Raw genomic sequence first — 18343 nt, 5'->3', positions numbered from 1 at the left:
TCTATCCAATTCTATATCCTCCGTTCCTCTATCCTCAAAGACTTAAGTCTCTGTTTATGATCAAGTCATACTTGGTGTTGCCAGTATCTTTTGTTTTCTCCCACCCATATAACCATGATTCCTTTAGAATCAATTCTGCCTTTGATAACTTTCTTAAATGGTTAGTGGAGTGAGTGCAAATCACATTAGAGAAGGAAACGTCTCTTGGTGATGCTTTTCTTTATTTTTCTTTTTGCAGGGAAACTAAACAGCCAAGACTCCTACAATAATTTTGCCAACAACAACCCTGGCAACCCTCGGCTCTCTCCTCTCCCCAGCTTGATGGTATTGATGCCTCTTGCACAAATCAAGCAACCAATGACGTTGGGGACCATCACCAAACGAACAGGGTAAGGCCTTAGGCTTGCTACTTTTTTAAAAAGCTATTTTAGAAGATTGGATACATGAAAATAAAACATACATTTTCTTTGGGTTGTTTGAGTACGTTCTTCATTTCCAGCTGACGTGAGACTTAATGGCAGCAGAATAAATACAAAGTATAGAACATGAACAAACATACTCAAATACAACCATGTGCACATACGTTCATAGCAAAGACAAAGCAGTGACAAGTTGTGAAAACTAGTACTGGCTAATAAAAACCAGACCCATCTACTCAGTCTTATACTTGCTGCCTTGTGGCTTTGTCTGAAAGTACAGTTTCAGTTTCTTGCTTTTGTGGACATAATCTGGATTTACAATGATTGCCAAATTTTACCTGGCCCATATACTAATGAAAGAACTTTGTTAGATGACAACCATGTTTCTAAAACTTAAGGGGGAAAAAAATCACCTCTATTGTGGTATAATTTACAAATAATAATCTGTCATTAGTGTTATGGCAATGTGATATTATGGGTAGTTTTCAAAAGCCAGAGTCCTAAACTTTGGGCTTACTCAGGATTGGTCATTAACATCCTCAAAGATATTTGATGACTCACTTGATGTGTCTGTGCTTATTTTAGCTATTTAAAAACATTTTTGATTACTACTGGTTAGGAATATAAAATTATCACTTCTTTTAGTTCCTGAAAATAAAGTACTATATCTAAGGTATCATTAGATCATCAGTCAGATAATGATTCTAAAGTTCCATTTGTACCAGAAAAAATATATATCTATAGGCAAATTACCTATTTCATCAATAAGCAATCCTGAGATGTAACCTAATTTGAAATGAAACAACTGTAGTAAATTTTGTCTTCAGGTAGCTCAGAGAAAACCCAATCCTGGCTTCAAACAGTCCTCAAGGCCTTTCCAACAAAAGGAATAGATTAAATTATTTGGCTGCACTATCAATAGGTCTTAATATTTTTGTGCTGGATGGTAGTGTTTATAGAAGTCACTTTTGTGAGAAGAAATACTCATTCTCAGGGATAAGGCCTTTGAGCTGCAGATTTCACTGTAGTACAGAAATGGACTCTCTACCTAGTGGAGTGGTATTTGTATACAAAGTGATCTTATTGCTGAATGCAGAAATAAAATGGAATTTGTGGCATATTTGGGGAGGGGGAACAAAAAATATACTTAAGTCCCAAATTAAGCATGTTATAATATAGATCATTGGGCCTGTATTCCCTTTTTTTAAAAATTGACTTCAACTTTTTAACTATATTCAGTAATTTAAATAGAATGTTGACTTCCCTTTCCTCTTTATTTTGAAGTAAGATAAATAAAGGGGCGCCTGGGTGGCTCAGTCAGTTAAGTGTCCGACATTGGCTCAGGTCATGATCTCACGGTTTGTGAGTTCGAACCCCACGTCAGGCTCTGTGCTGATAGCTTTGAGACTGGAGCCTGCTTCAGATTCTGGTCTCCCTCTTCCTCTGTCCCTCCCCTGCTCGCACTCTGTCTCTCCCTCTGCCCCTCAATAATAAATAACCGTAAAAAATATTTAAAATTAGAATGGCTATGAATAGGAAAGAGATTATGAACTTATATTTACAGTTAGTTTATTTATTTTTTTTGTATAATCTTTTCTGGGATGTAGAATCAAATAAAAATTAGACTAAATCTTGAATCATAATTTTAAAGTTATTTTTTTTACTCATAGAAGTCATCCATAATTGTACCTTCTTGATTCAACCGAGCATTGTACAATTCTGCAAAGTACTTATGAGTTTTGTGTGTGTTTCCCGAATCCAAGTGAAAGAATACTAAAAATTATTCTTCTTGAATTGAATTTTAGCTTTGTTTCTGGTATTTGTTGTTTTCAAAACTTATGAGCTATGCTGTTTTTATAATGTAAAGAATTCGCTCTCTTTTTCAAATAAGCTTTTCTAAGACAGTAACTGAGGTTCTGTGCATGAAATCCTATGATGTTAGAATTTAATTTCAATATTATTTGTGGGGAGGAGTGGAAACTGAGCCTACTTTTGTATATATTTGAATTTTTCCACAATAAAAAGATAAAGCTCTCACAGTCTTTCATGCTCTTCTCTTGCTACTCTCTATTTCTCTGCACTTAGCTGGACAGAAACATAATCATCTGGTGTCTCCTTCCACTGCCATACTTTGTGAACTTGGATAAATTTTACATTTCTTTTCTTTCTAAAACTTAGTCACAATTCCTCACTTTTTAGGGTGCATTTATTATGCTCCTTTATATTATAGACAATTTAGTAATTATTTATTAATGAAATAACTTAGATGAATTTGAGTTATGGGCTTTGGAATTAATAGTAGTTCAAGGTACACATGTTACATTGTTGACTTGGCTTTTTATATCCATTCTCATACCATTATATTTTTGCTGAGTTTTTAAATTCTTTTCAGCATCTTCTGTATTGAAGTGTTTAAAGAGAATATTTGTCCCACAATGAATACTTGGTTTGTAATTTTTAAAAATTTTAATAGATTCAGATTTACCAAAAAAAATCATTATAAGACCAGTAAAATTGCCATTTTCCCCAAATGTTAACAATCCAGTATTTTTGCCTTATCATTCACATTCTCTCACTCTGTACACACACATACACACATACACACACACATACACACACACCATATTTTTCTTAAATTGTTTAAAAGTAGATTTAGTAACTCCTTATAAATTTCAATATATAACTTCTAAAATTAAAGATATTCTCTTACATAACCATAGTACAGTTATCAAAAGAGATTTTAAACCTCACTGTTGGTTTTTGTCATAGAGTTGTCTGTAATGACTTCTCTACCTGTAGTAGAGCCGTTAGGGCAGCACACAGTACCCTGCCTATTATTTTTCCCCCCTCCCCACCTGCTGATCTTTTTTTATCCCACCCTTCCTGCAATTTTTTCTCTGACTTCCTATTAACACAGATCATAGTGACCTATAAACACTTTTATAATAGTATTAATAACTTATACTTGGCTATTCCTATAAGACTTAATACCCCTCAGCCATTTTCTTTATTTTTAAATGTTTATTTATTTATTTATGAGAGAGAGGGAGAGAGAAAGAGAGACAGAGACAGAGAGAGAGATTGAGAATTCCAGCAGGCTGTGTTGTTAGCGCAGAGCCTGAAGTGGGGTTAAACTCACAACTGTGAGATTATGACCTGAGCTGAAATCAAGAGTTGGATGCTTAACTAACTTGAGCCACCCAGGCACCCCTTCTAAACCACTTTCTGAAAGGTTTGTTGATTTTATCCAGAAATTGCTATAGTGTACTTTCCTTTTAATTTTTACTCTAAGTCACCCCAACATTTGTTCATAGAATTTTCAGAATACAATTTATGGTAATATTACCTTAAAATTTAGCATTTTCACTGGAATACATGTATTTTGCCTTACCAAAAGTAATATTTGTTTTCTGAGAACAAAATATATTCCCTTAATTTCTATTTTTTTATATATGCTGTGATTTGAACCAAATCTTATACATCTCATATCATTAGATTTCATCCCTTTAGATTTTAAGGGCTATATTTATTTCATTTTTATTAAAATTTTTTTACTATGACCAATTCTCAAGACTGCAGTTAGTAATTTGCATTATTTCCATTAAATTTTGTTATATTTACTGAGAATTTTACTTGCCATATTAAGGTTACCAGAGTGATGAGCAAATGGGATTTTCATTTCTAGGTGTCTTCATTCTAGAAATTCTAATTTACTCTAACTTTCGTCTATGACATGCCTTTGCTAGCATTTTAAAAATAAAACTAACAAGAAGTATTTGACATGGATTATGTAGAAATAGAACACAGAGCTGACTCATTTATAGACATGTAAGGTCTGTGACTACTTCCAGTATGCCTGAATAATATGTCTAATAAAATTACATACTTACCTAGGTTACATCAACATTTATTTATTCCATGTCTTATATATTTGGCATAAAGGCAAAATAAGCATAAAAAGTTGTATTTCTAGCAAAGAGATATTTAAGAATTGCCTAAGGATCCTATACTTGAATATTTAAATTGTGATAGAAGCCTCAGTTCAAACCTTGAGGGGATAAACGTGTGCTTACCGTATTTCACATCTGCCCTCTTATTTTTGGAAATATATATCCCTGGAAGCCCGTGCAGTGTCAGGGACCATCTGTCTTACTCCAAGACACGCACGAGGCCAGTAGAACTACAAATGGCAAAAGACAGATGTATTTACACCTTCATGTTCTGTACCTTGAAGCAGCACTTGGGAGGAAAAAAGGCCTATTTTGGCAACAGCTGTTGTTTAACCTGACTCCAGTATGCATTGATGAAGGCAAAAGAAGTGCTAGAAATCATTTGGCTCAACAATCACTCATTCAAACAGAGTCCATTTTCTTTCAGTGTAAGACTGGCGCATTGGAAAAACCTCCATCATGTTTTTATGATATGTAAATAAGAATAGTTCTCATCTCTTAAAGTGAAACGGGGTGCTAAGGAATTGCTCATTGTTTTGAAGTGTTAAGTATTTATAGTAGGAATTTATTAAGTAGCATTTCATAGATGTTTGGTTGAATTAATGAATCAAGTAAGTGATAAGGTTTTTTTTTTAATGCTTCCTATGTAAAATTTTACTAAATAGATAATTTTTCATCAGTATGCTTAATTTTATGTGCATTAAATCTAAAGTTATAAATATATACATATCATTGTTTAGGGGTAAACAGAGCAACAAGTTTCAAAAAGAGATCAGAGTAATTTCATGGGAATGAAAAATACAGATATTGGTAAAGAAGTTATTTCCTTGCTCTTAAATAACTGACCATTTTCAGAGAAGTAAACATGAGATGATTTGTTGTCTTTCATGTTTCTTTTGTCTTAAATGGAGCAGCTTCTAATTCTTTTCCCTTCTCCCATCTTTATATTTATTCGTGTTTTTGTGAGCAATTTGAAGTGGGTATTAGGAACCTTGGGCCTGACACTGTAGACAAAGGTTAATGTCATCAAAGGATATTAACTTAGGAATCTGATGCCCTGACTTCTCAGTTGGCTCTGCTACATATTACCAGTGTGTCCTAGATAAGTTTCTTCATCTGAAGAATAGAAGTTTATATATTTGGATTATCATCTTTTAGCTGGACACTGTGTGAGTTCCCACCAGAGCTTTCGTTCCATTCCCTAATTTCTAAGCCTCACTCACTGTTGAGCCCTAGGCCAGTAACAAGAGCTTCATTTAGAAAACATAGATGATTGTTTTCATTTAGAAATGGAAACATTTAATAGCATTTATTTGATTATCTCAAATTTGTAGACCAAATCTGCCATAGAGTTTGCTAAGTGAGCAAATGACATTGCCATACAGAAGGCCTTGAAGAAAGGTCCATTCCTTCTTTTTCTAATTCAGTTAAGTCTGCCTTAACTTATCTACATAGTTTGGCCTGAGCCTCAAACCTTATATGCTAAGTTCTGAGAATTAAATGGGAAAGATTCAGAGAAAGACTCACCAGATACTGTAGCAGATGGTAATTCTTTAATTCCCAGCCTTGTCTTGTGTAAGTGTTATTTTCTGATAACTAAGTTATAAATGTTTGGCTCCAAATATAAAATAACGGACAATGTATTTTCATTAGAATGGATATAGATGTATCTGCATGTATAATATACTTACCACAGTCTGAGTTTACAATTTTTGTGCTCCATCATTGGAGTATTTAAAATATACCATGGTTGGTTCATTTTACCACAAATCTGTGGATTTTTTGTTTTTTTGAGTTAAGTTTACTATTAAAAATCAGTAGTGGTAATTGTACAGAAATTTGATAGTCTATGCTATTCTAGCGTCTTTTCTGCAACATCTGGCAGAATTTTAACATTATCTAATGTTTTTCTAATGAAAATCTTGAGTTTGTAATTTAACTTTGCATGTTGAGCATATCTCAAATTAGATAGTGAACCAACCTGTTTCAGCTTCAATTTGCCCTATAGATCAATAATTTGAGATTTGCCATAGGTATCTTTAGTATAGAGTGGTTAAAATTAAATTAATGAAAAATGAAATGTAACACTGGAAAAATTGGCCCAAGGACTAATTTTGCTCATATGTATATGAGAATTCTAAGTCCATTTCTGTAGTTCTTTAACAGAGCTACACAGAATGTAGCAGTCATTAAGGTTCCTAGAATATATTGGTAGAGAATACAGCTTTACATTACAATTTTACAAATAGTATTATATAACGTTTTCTCTAGTTAGTATTTAACATTTATATGGGCTTATTCTTTTTTCAGTTTTTTCTTTGAGACATTGGGGATGTATATTGACTTATATCACTATGTAAGTTTAAGGTGTGTAGCATGATAGTTTGATTTACACATACAGTGGAATGATTACCAAGTGGGTTCAGCTAACATCCATCTTCTACTGATACAATAAAAAGAAAAGAAAGAAGAAAAGAAAAAAGGAAACACTTTTTCCTTGTGATGAGAACTCTTAGGATTTACTCTCTTAACAGCTTTCCTATATGTCATACCACAGAGTTGGCTATAGTCATCATGTTGTACATCACATCCCTAGTACTGATTTATCTTATAACTGAAACTTTGTATCTTTTGACCACCTTCCTCCAATTCCCCCTTCTCCTACCTTCTGCATCTCTTAACCACAAGTGTGATCTCTTTTTCTGAGTTTTTTAAAAAAGATTTATCTTAAGATAAATAAGATCATATAGTATTTGTCTTTCTTTGATGTATTTCACTTAGCATGCCTTCAAGGTCTTTCCATGTTGTTTGAAATGGTCAGATTTCTTCATATTTTTATGGTTGGATAATATTCCACTATATATACATATATATGTATATATATATACACAAAAGTGTTCTACTATATATATGTATATATATAGTGTCCATCAATGGACACTCCTGTTGTTTCCATGTCTTGGCTGTTGTAAATAATGCTAGGAACATGGGGATGTAGATATCTTTTTGTGTTTGTATTTTTATTTCCTTTGGTTATATTCCCAGAAGTGGAATTGCTGGATTATAGGGTAGTTGTATTTTTAATTTTTTGAGGATCTCCCCCCTACTGCTTTCCATCGTCGCTGTACCAGTTTATACCAACAATGCACGAGGGTTCCCTTTTCTCACATCTATGACAGCATTGCTACCTCTTGTCATTTTTAATTTAAATTTTAATTAGTTAACATACAGTGCAATATTGTTTTCAGGAGTAGAATTCAGTGACTCATCACTTACATGCAACACTCGGTACTCATCACAAGTGCCCTCCTTAATACCCATCCCCCACCCAGCCCAGCCCTCATCTACTTCCCTCCATCAACCCTAAGTTTGTTCTTTTTCTATTGGTTTTTTATTTAAAAACTTTTTTTAACTTTTTAAAATGTTTATTTATTTTTGAGAGAGAGAGACAGAGACAGAGAGTGAGTGAAGGAGGAACAGAGAGAGAGGGAGACACAGAATCTGAAGCAGGCTCCAGGCTCTGAGCTGTCACCACACGGAACGATGTAGGGATTGAACTCATGGAATTATGAGATCACGACCTGAGCCAAAGTCGGGCACTTAACTAATTGAGCCACCCAGGTGCCCCTTAAAAATTTTTAAAATGTTTATTTATTTTTGAGAGAGAGAGAGAAAGAGACAGAGGGCGAGTGGGGAAGGGGCAGAGAGAGCGGGAGACACATAATCTGAGCTATCAGCACAGAGCCTGACGTGGGGCCCACAAACCATGAGATCATGACCTGAGCCGAAGTCAGGCACTTAACTGACTGAGCCACCCAGGTGCCCCAGTCAGTTAAGTGCCTGACTTCGGCTCAGGTCATGATCTCACGGTTCATGTGTTTGAGCCCCGTGTCCGGCTCTGTGCTGACAGCCAGCTCAGAGCCTGGAGCCTGCTTCGGATTCTGTGTCTCCCTCTCTCTCTGACCCTCCCCTGCTCACACTGTCTCTCTCTTTCTCTCAGAAAAAAAAATTAACTGACTGAGCCGGCCAGGCACCCGTGTTCTCTATTGTTAAGAGTCTCTTTTGGTTTGTTTTCCTCTCTCCTTTTCCCCTCCCCCTCCCCCACTTCCCATATGTTCATCTGTTTGGTTTCTTAAATTCCACATATGAGTGAAATCATATGATATTTGTCTGTCTTTGATTGACGTATGTCGCTTGGCATAATGCCTTCTAGTCCCATCCATGTCATTGCAGATGGCAAGATTGTATTCTTTTTGGTGGCTGAATAATATTCCATTATATACATATATATTATATATACATTATATATATGTGTGTGTACGTGTGTGTGTATACACACACATTTATATGTGTATATATACACCACATCTTTATCCATTCATCAGTCAGTGAACATTTTGGCTCTCTCCATAGTTTGGCTGTTTATCTCTTGTCTTCTTCATCGTGGCATACTAACAGGCATGAGATGGCATCTCATTTTGCTTTTAATTTGAATTTCCCTAATCACTACTGATGTTGGGCACCTTTTAATGAACATGTTGGCCTTTTGTATATCTTCTTTGGAAAAATGTTTATTCAATTCATTTGCCTATTTTTTAATTGGGTTATTTATTTTTTTTGCCGTTGAATGCATGTGTTCTTTATATATCAGATAGATGGTTTGAAAATATTTTTTCCCATTCTGTATTCTGTAGGTTGTCTTTTCACTTTGTTGGTGGTATCTTTTGCTGTGCAGAAGTTTTTAAAATTATTTTTAGTTTTGTTGCTTGTACTTTAGGTGTCTTATTTTAAAAATTATTACTAAGACCCATGTCAAGGAGCTTTTGTTCCTGTGTTTTCTTCTAGGAGTTTCATGATTTCAGGTCTTACATTTAAATCTTTGATCCATTTTGAGTTAATTTTTGTGACTGATATAAGATACAGGCCCAGTTTCATTCTTTACGTGTGAATATTCAGTTATCCCAGTACCATTTATTGAAGAGACTGTCATTTTTCTGTTGAGTATTCTTGGTTCCCTTGTCAAATATTAATGGATCTTGTATGTTTGCAATTCCGTTCCATTGGTCTGTTTGTTTTTATGCCAATACCATACTGTTTTGATGACTATAGCTTTATAGCATGTATACCTAATTTTCTTCCTTTCCCAAATCCCTTAAAATAAGAACAAAAAATTATTTTAAAAACAATGATGTGGTGGTGTGATGGGGGCCACAAAAGTAAGATAGTCTCAACTTGGAAGAAAACATATCAAAGTTTTCTAACACTAGCTTATACCCTCTTACCTAACTTGACATCAGGAAGTATGATGTCTCCTGCTTTTGTTCTTCTTTTTTAGGATTTCTTCCAGCTAGTTGGGGTCTTTTGTGGTTCCATATAAATTTTAGGGAAGTTTTTTTCTATGTCTATAAAAAATGCCATTGGATCCTTGATAGGGTGCATTGAATTTATAGATAGCTTTTGGTAGTATTGACATTTGACATTAATTCTCACAGCTCATGACCACAGGATACCTTTTTATTTATTTGTGTCTTCTTTGATTTCATACATCAATGTCTCATAGTTTTCAGAGTAGAGATCTTTTAACTTCTTAGTTATATTTATTCCTAAGTGTGTTATTGTTTTTGATGCTGTTATAAATGAGATTGGTTCCATTGTTTCTTTTTCAAAAGATTTGTTGTTAGTGTATAGAAACTTTACTGAGTTTTCTATGTTAATTTTGTATCCCGTAACTTCCCTGAATTCATTGATTAGATTTTACAGTCCTTTGGTTAAGTCTTTAGGATTTTCTATAAATAAAATTATGTCATCTACAAATAGAGACCGTTTTACTTCTTTTTTCCCCCGATTCTTCTTTTCTTGCCTGATTGCTCTAGCTAGGACTTCCTGTATTGTGTTGAAAAGAGTGGTGAGAGTGGGTGCCACTGTCTTGTTCCTGATCTTAGAGGAAAAGCTTTCAGTCTTTCACCATTGAGTATGATGTTAGCTGTGCTTGTCATATATGGCCTTTATGTTGAGATGTGTTCCTTCTATGCTTGATTTGTTAAGAGTTTTATTATGGATGGATGTTAAATTTTGTCAAATGGTTTTCTGTGTCTGTTAGATGATCATCTGATTTTTCTTTTCATTCTACTAATGTTATATACCACATTGATTGATTTGGGGTATGTTGAACTATCCTTGCCATCCCCAGAAGGAATCTCACTTGATCATGGTGAATGTTCCTTTTAAAGTGCTGCCGAATTTGGTTTGCTAGTATTTTATTATTTTTCCATTTATATTCATTTGTAATATTGGCCTGTAATTTTTTTTTTTTTCTAGTGATGTCTTTTTCTGGTTTTGGTATCAGGATTATGCTGGCTTTGCAAAATGAGTTTGCGAGAGTTCCATCCACTTTGATTTTTTGGAAGAGATTAAGAGTTGGTGTTAATTCTTTAAAAGTTTGGTAAAATTTACCACTGAAGCCATCTAGTCCTGAGCTTTTCTTCATTAGGAGATTTGTGATTACTGATTCTATCTCCTTACTAATATTAGTCTGTTTAGATTTTCTCTTTCTTATTTAGTCTTGGTAATTTGTATATTTCTAAGAATTTTTCCTTTTCTTCTAAATTGTCAGTTTGTAGGTATATAGTTGTTCATAATAAATATGGGCTCTGGTGTCTGCTATGTGATAGCGTCTGAATTCTCAGAAGACATGAGCAATTGAAAAATAGGACTTTCAGAATATGTTTATAGAATTTTTCTCTTAGACTCTAGTTAGTTCTTTAAAGATGATTGAACCGAATCATTTATACCTTTCAGTACTAAAGTCAGGTTATGGAAGAATTCAGCGTGTTCAAAATAAAATCTAGTTTTACCTTTTCCTTGCATTTAAAAAATCTTGGGGCACCTGGGTGGCTCAGTCGGTTAAACGTCCAACTTCAACTCAGGTCATGATCTCACAGTTGGTGGGTTTGAGCCCCGTGTCAGGCTCTGTACTGGCAGCTCAGAACCTGGAGCTTGCCTCAGATTCTGTGTCTCTCTCTCTCTCTCTCTGCCCCTTCCCTGCTCACACTGTGTCTCTCTCATTATCTTAAAATAAATAAACAGTAAAAAAAGATCTTCACATATGCCTTGCTTTCAGCTAGTAAGACCAAAGCTTTTGTTTTATAATCGGACATTTAACAAAATGAATCGGCGTTTAAAAACTTATATAGCATTAATATTATTATATAAAACAATTCCTTCTTGTCTTCTGAGAATCTCAGGAAGAAACCCATTGAGAGCCAATGGTCAAGTCATTTCATGTTGCACTATAAATAAGTCTATAAAAAATATTTCTGGATTTTTAATCTCTTGGCCAGCCCTGATGCTTTCGAATCAGAATTCAGCTTAAAAAAACACATAATTGTGACAAAGTGAATATATTTTGTATGGCAGGATTGCTAAACCTGCTGAAACTTAATAGTGTTGAGAAAACACAGAAATTCTTAATATCTGAGCATCATAATTTGAGTTGCATATGTTAATTCAGACCATTTTATTCAACATACACTCCCACTCACATACTCTCTTCTTCTTTCTAACTACCCTCATATAAAACTACAACTGTGGGAATTTGAAAGGGGAGGGGAAATCATAGGCGAAGACAGCTGGATCATGGACTTGTTCTTTGTGACTTTTTATTTTCATTCTTTTGCTACTGAGGAAAGATGAAGCAGGCACATTTCAAAAGAACAGCTGACACTACCCATACAAAGTCAGTAATTACGTCAGTCCCTCTAATTCTTTGGAGTTTGTGGCTCTTCTTTTACATGTATGTGGCAGAGGTCCAGTTTGTAGGAGTGGGTAAGAAGTGGGTACGTGTAGATGGGGAACATGCCAAGTGTGAGAGCGGGTCCTCATTCAGTTTCTCCAGCTCTTGGTTTTCTCCTTGAGCTGTGTTGGCCAATGGTTCTTTATTTGGTTGAAGAAGGGTTGCTTTTAACTCACACAACTGGGTTATGTTGTGAACAGTGAGAACTGTATTGTCTTTAAATTTGACAATGCTGCTGCTTTGTACAGGCCTGTTTACTACAGTGTCTGGAGAGTTAATAGTCATTTTAGGATTGTGGGGAAGGAAATGGTTGTTGAAATCTTTTGTTGACAACATACACTGCTATTGCCTAGAAAGGAAAATCTACGAGATTTTTTTGAAGCTTGTATTTAATTTGTTTGGCAAATTCATGTTTCCTTTTTATATATAAGGAAACCTTAACCTAGGAAAGGGTATTTACTGGCTCTGTAGGTGGGGAGCATCATTTGGTCTTTTGAAATGTGGAAACTTTAAGGTTTTGTTTCAATTTTGTTTGTTTGTTTTTGGAATCTGTAAAGAAGCCTTTTAAGTCATAAAGGACCAGGATAAAACTTGCAAATGTTTTGCAGTGAATTAGCTGTAGTCTGATATTTAGAATGAGATGGGACACCGTCCAGTGTTGATATAAAAAACTGAATTCTATTATATTATAATGAAGAGCAACTCATGTCTAGATGTTCCTGATGGTCAGCGCGTGTGTCAGAATCATTTGAACTGTTATTTCACATGTCTTGCTTAATGAGGAAACCTAAAAGAAGTTGGGTACTGTATGCTAACAGTAACCTTTTCATTTTGGAAGTATCTGTGGGCAGATAGAAACTTATCGAAGTTTCTATTTTCTGATAATTTCTGCAGGGCATTATTATGTTACTGAGATTGGAGTCTTCCAGTGGTCACTATTTAAATTGGTGTTTGTTGGAATGCCTGGTGAGCTCCAGCAACATTTTGTTTCCGATGTAATTTGTGAATCATGCAATCAGATAAGGGGATTTTGACCTTTTTTCATTAATTAAATAGAAAAAAATAAAACGCAACTTTGCTACTGGTTCTGCAAACAAGCAGCTTTGGTATGAGCCAGGAACTTGTTGGATATACAGAATCTCAGGCCCCACCCAGACGTACCCTGTCAGAATGTGCATTAACCTTCCTTGTAACTAAATCCCAGCATTAATGTTTATAAAACATTGAGATAGAAAATAGCAAAGTTGATTACAGACAAAAAACACATTCGTTCAATTATTGTTTCAGTTTATGCATATTCATGCACACATCAGCCTTCACCTTAAAATGTATTCTATGGGTCTCAATTTAAAAAGTTTGAAAATCCAATGTTTTAATGTGGATAATGACATCATATCTTTGGTTGTGTCTTATTAACTATGAGAGAGATTTACTTTGCATTGACACCATTTCTAAAGTTGCTTTTCTTTTTCTTTTTTCTTTGATTTCTCAGTTCTTCCAGCTCACTCTTCTGTAATTAGTATCTCCTACCCTTCTTTGCTTCTTCTGTGCATCAGCCCTGAGAATTGTACTCAGTGTTGTGAAAACATTCTACCCAGGTTTCTTTTTGTGAAACGCAATTCACAGGCAGATTAATGCTAATCATTTGGCAGAAATGTTTATTTTTATAAGGTTCTTAGCACCAAAGTTGAAGAAGAAAATATCCAGATTTTGCCAGTGTGCTTTCCTTCTCAATCTATGTCTTACTTCGAAATGTCAGATGCTGTAGCAACATTTTGTTTGGGATATAATTAAATCAGCCTATCTTTGTATGCAAATATGCATAGCATGTCTGAAATGGCTGTGAACAGAATATTAGTAAGAAGTACATGTAACAATGAAATCGGACTCTGTATCCCCAGTTGTATTTAAAATAAACAGTTGTGGCTTTAGTTTACAGTATTCCAGCCTAGCCCAATGCAGGCTGGGTAGAAGAAGCCAATCTCTATCACTATTAAGAGAAATGCTAATTTCCTGGAATGTGACCCTACATGGAAATAAATCATACTACTTATATTTAGTGTTTGTTCCTTTGGCCAGCAATACACAGTTCAACTTACTTTAAATAGGTAGCCTAGAGAATACATTCTTTCTGTGGCTCTGAGAATGCAATCAGTGAAGAGCAAATAATGCTTATCAATTTTTTATTGAGTTCTCTTTAGCTGATTTTAAACGTTTTGTGTCATACAACCACACATCTGTTGCTACTGATCCCTCTTTTCTCCATCTGATTATTCCATGTAACCTGTACTTTGTTTTAAGGGCCTCAGAAGTGAAATTTATTTTATTTTACCTTAGGAACCCCTTTAGGGGTACTCCAGAAAAGGGGGAGAAATAGACCATTTTGAAATCGCTAATCCTATGAAAATTAAGGGACTTGTTATTTCACGTCATTCTGTTTATTGGTTATATCCGACTCCGTGTCTATAGCAGAATTGCAAATGATTACTAATTTTTTCAGTTATTTTATCCATACTCTATAACAGTATGATATACATGTATTTGTTAATGTGAAATGAGTTTTCCTCTAATTTTTTGTGCATTTTCCCCCCTTTTCCATGAAGGCCTTATCTGTTTGGAGCGGGGTGTTTTTCCATAAAAGCTCCATGGTGAGTCCCAGTTCAGTCCCGCATGCCTAATTCATTTGCTGTACTCTCAGAAAGTAACTCTGTTTTGTACTTTTGTTTTCAGTTGCATGGCCTGATCACAGATAGATGCACCAAATTACTGAGCAATTTATAGATGGGACATGAATGTTGATATTTGAGCTTTAAAAGAGCAGTTGGGGCTTTTTTTGTTGTTGTTTCATTTCATTTCTTGAAGAGTCCAATAAAACAGTTGCAGACTAATATTTAAAAATAAGAAATTAGCAGAATTCTCTCATAAGGCTAGTGTATAAGACAAGGCTAATACCCAAGTTTAAAGCTCTGAGTATTATAGTGATCAAAGCACCCTATGTATCATGCTGAACATTCAAAGATAGGATTTATTTTGAAATATAAAGATACTTAAGGTATACTAAAAATACCCTATAAATTTTTACTGCATTTTATTTGGTACCAAAGGAATAGGGTCAGTTCCATTTTGACGAATTTAGGTATTTAAGGGCCTACACGATGAAGAAATTTGTGTTTCACATAAAACCCCTAAATAAATTATTTTGAGTTATTAGCACCTACTCACTATAACTTATTTATTTAGTAAATTCTTATATAATAATGCCTAAAATATAACTTTGCCAGTCTTAGACATGAGGGTCAGAGAAAAGAAACAGAGCATATTTAATACTTTTATGTAAAGATGTGAAGTAGAATGAATTTAGAGCCTGGTATGTTTAACGTTCTGGTTAAAAGTCAGCCTGTCTAGGTCCCACACCCTAGTTCACACACTTAATACCTATATGATCGTGTGTAATTTTCTAAAACCTTCCTGCTTCTCCCTTTCCTTTTCTTTAAGTGGCACATAATAAGAGCTCAGTAAATGTTAGCTGCGTCTGCTACTATGTCTTGAATAAGGGAAAAATACCATTTTTGAAAAGAAGCGTCTTTAAGTTAGATCATATAATTTTTTGTTTGTTTGTTTTTAAGAGTTAAGTGAGTCAGAAGGAAATTTGGGGCAACGTAAGCTGTATCCGTTTTATAAATAGAGCCAGACTACTAGAAAGAGTTTTGCACGTGTGTGTGTAGTTCTCATACCTGCTCCTGGGAATTGTTCATACTGTCCCGTTTTCCTAGGGAAAAACCTGCCCATCATTTTTCTCCTGAACAAAAAGAAACTGCAGTAGTTCTTTCAGGTACACTATCACGTGATGCAAACTAATCTCAGTGTTCATCAGCCATAGGGACATCTGAAAATTTCATTATCATGTAAGAGCAGGGTGACAAATCATGAAAACGTCCTCCTTGAAATGCAGCATCAAAATTAGGACACAGATTGTGAAACTATTCTAAAGAAATTCAGGGTACAAATGAGTACAAATTCCATGCAGGTCCATCTTTAGTCTTTTTGTTAACCAGATTTCTTCCCCAAACAAATAAGATACATGGGTCATACTTATAGTGAGCAGTTTTTAAATGCTCGATTCAACATATGACAGATTTTCTCTGTAGACTAAACTCAGAATTAGATTCCGTCTTTGGATAAATTTCTCATTCTAAGTACAAAGAAAAGAGTTTTAGTATGTTAATAAAGATTGAAGTTTCAGCATAGAAGTAAAGGTGGAGAAACAAACGTTGTATGTATATTAAATAAGAAAACTCCATCCCTTCAACAGCTTATGTGCTCCTCAAATTTAAGCAAAAGCACTTGTCAACCAGAAATGATTTGAGGTTGAAACAAGATTAAAAGAGCCAGATTAAAGAAAGGGATATATGAAATATAGTAGACTTTTAAATCATTGCCTGTCTTTTAGAAGACTGCTTTGTGGTTTGTTTGATGCCATCGTTAGCTCACAAGAAACTCGTTTTTAGTCACTTATGCTGGCCTAAAAGATCCTCCTTTAAAATACATTCCTTCACTAGTGGTGCATGTTTTTCCCATTAAGATCTTAATGAAACCTCAAATTAAGGCAGCAAAATGAATATAAATTTGACAACTTCTTCTAGCTTGTTTATAAGAGCTTCTTTGTTTTAACAGTTTTTGCTATTTTTCCATGATATTTAGCATTCAACCGGAGGATGTTTTTATTTACTGTTCTGAAATAAAACGTTATGCCAAGCAAATATGTGTATAGTACTTCCAGTTTAGGGTAACATTTGTGTTTTAGAAGAATATGAAATCTTTATGGTTCCTCTTAAGATGTAATGAACATTTCATACAATTTTTTTTATTACTTTCAAGTTGCAACCTTTGTATTTGGCTGAAGTTTTGCCTTTGATAGATCACAGTTTCTACTAATTCTTCATTCTTTGATAAACTGGTTTGTTTACATTCACGCAGTGGCAGTGAGTCAGTTTAAAATAATGTCTTTCCTTTTGATAACAAAATAAGCTTGTTGGGAAGTTACATAGGCCATCTTCGACATTTTAGCCATCTTATACACTCTGGGGATTGTGCATCCTCCAGGATATTTGAGTTTGAATCGCTGTATAAAATACTATAAAAGAATCACACATATAATACTTCTTTAATATAGAAATTTTAAGAGAAATAGTTGTGGTGAATTGTTAAAAATGGATTTTACTTTCAATATTACAAATATTTATTGAGCTCCTAATGTGCATGTAGTATTATGTTTAAACTGCTGGTATTTTTTAATTGCTTATCACAAGAAAAAATATATATACATAGTAATATGGGCAAAAGTAGCCCATCTGAATATATCCCATACTCATAACCTGTATTTGTATTATATAAGGTTAATTTCAAAGAAGGATTAAAACTTACATATGAAACTATATTTAAAGTTTTAATTAGTGCTACCCGAGAGTATTTAGTTTATATATAAATAATTCATTTAAACTAATCTTGTTCTTTTGAGAATATTTAAAATATTAGAAATTCATTTTTGAAAGGAAAGGTTTATATAAAGAGGAGAAACTTATTTGTTAAGTTTACATGAATCTGTTAGCACTTTAAGAATAATTTGTGATAGAATAATTTTAGGTATATTATTAATATCTTTATTTAAACTAAAACACTTTCAGTTTTCCTCTTCGTTCTTCTTTTAGAAAAATAAAGTTGAGAGTAAGAGAAAACTTCTAAATTCCTTTTAAAAGTTCAATCACAGTGAGGAATATAAAGATTTTTCTTCTTATATACAAAGACATATCATTTGTAATTCATACAGCAATATTGTGTTTAACATTTTAAACTGGAATATTGAGTGAACCCTTATGTTCTAGAAAAGGAAAGAAATGGTGCTTCTATCTCAATTTAGCTCTTTCCATGCTTGTGTCCTCCTAACCAAGGCACTGGACCTCATTGCTGCTTTTCATGCCATCCACAGATAACCCCATTTATGTCCTGTTCTATGGGACATAGTGGTTTTATCCAGATGGACATAATTTTTCTGTACTTTTAAAGCAGATATTATTAGTTCTGCTTTTTTTTTCCTCTTTGCAGTAGGGTGCGGAGAAACAAAAAAGGCAAGAGAAATTCAATATGTTAATCTGACTGGATTACATAATACAGTAAAAGCCAAT

General features: G+C 34.1%; 1 protein-coding gene across 8 annotated transcripts in view; it reads left to right on the top strand.

Moving 5' to 3' along the window:
- BCAS3 (BCAS3 microtubule associated cell migration factor) overlaps positions 1–18343 on the top strand; it is a 599290-nt gene that overhangs the window by 275444 nt on the left and 305503 nt on the right. For 5 of the 8 annotated variants that reach the window (XM_039255980.1, XM_039255979.1, XM_039255977.1 and 2 more), the window contains exons 16-17: positions 239–389; positions 14765–14809. In XM_039255980.1, the coding sequence (XP_039111911.1) occupies positions 239–389; positions 14765–14809 (196 nt within the window). The remainder of the gene's footprint in view (positions 1–238; positions 390–14764; positions 14810–18343) is intronic. The other 3 variants (XM_039255983.1, XM_039255981.1, XM_039255984.1) reach the window with 1 other exon arrangement.

The sequence above is a fragment of the Hyaena hyaena genome, unplaced genomic scaffold (assembly GCF_003009895.1).
Source record: "Hyaena hyaena isolate Hyena2069 unplaced genomic scaffold, ASM300989v1 scaffold_553, whole genome shotgun sequence".
NCBI classification, from domain to species: domain Eukaryota; kingdom Metazoa; phylum Chordata; class Mammalia; order Carnivora; family Hyaenidae; genus Hyaena; species Hyaena hyaena.
The sequence above is the reverse complement of the archived record's forward strand: the minus strand, read 5'-3'. Positions and strand labels throughout refer to the sequence as shown.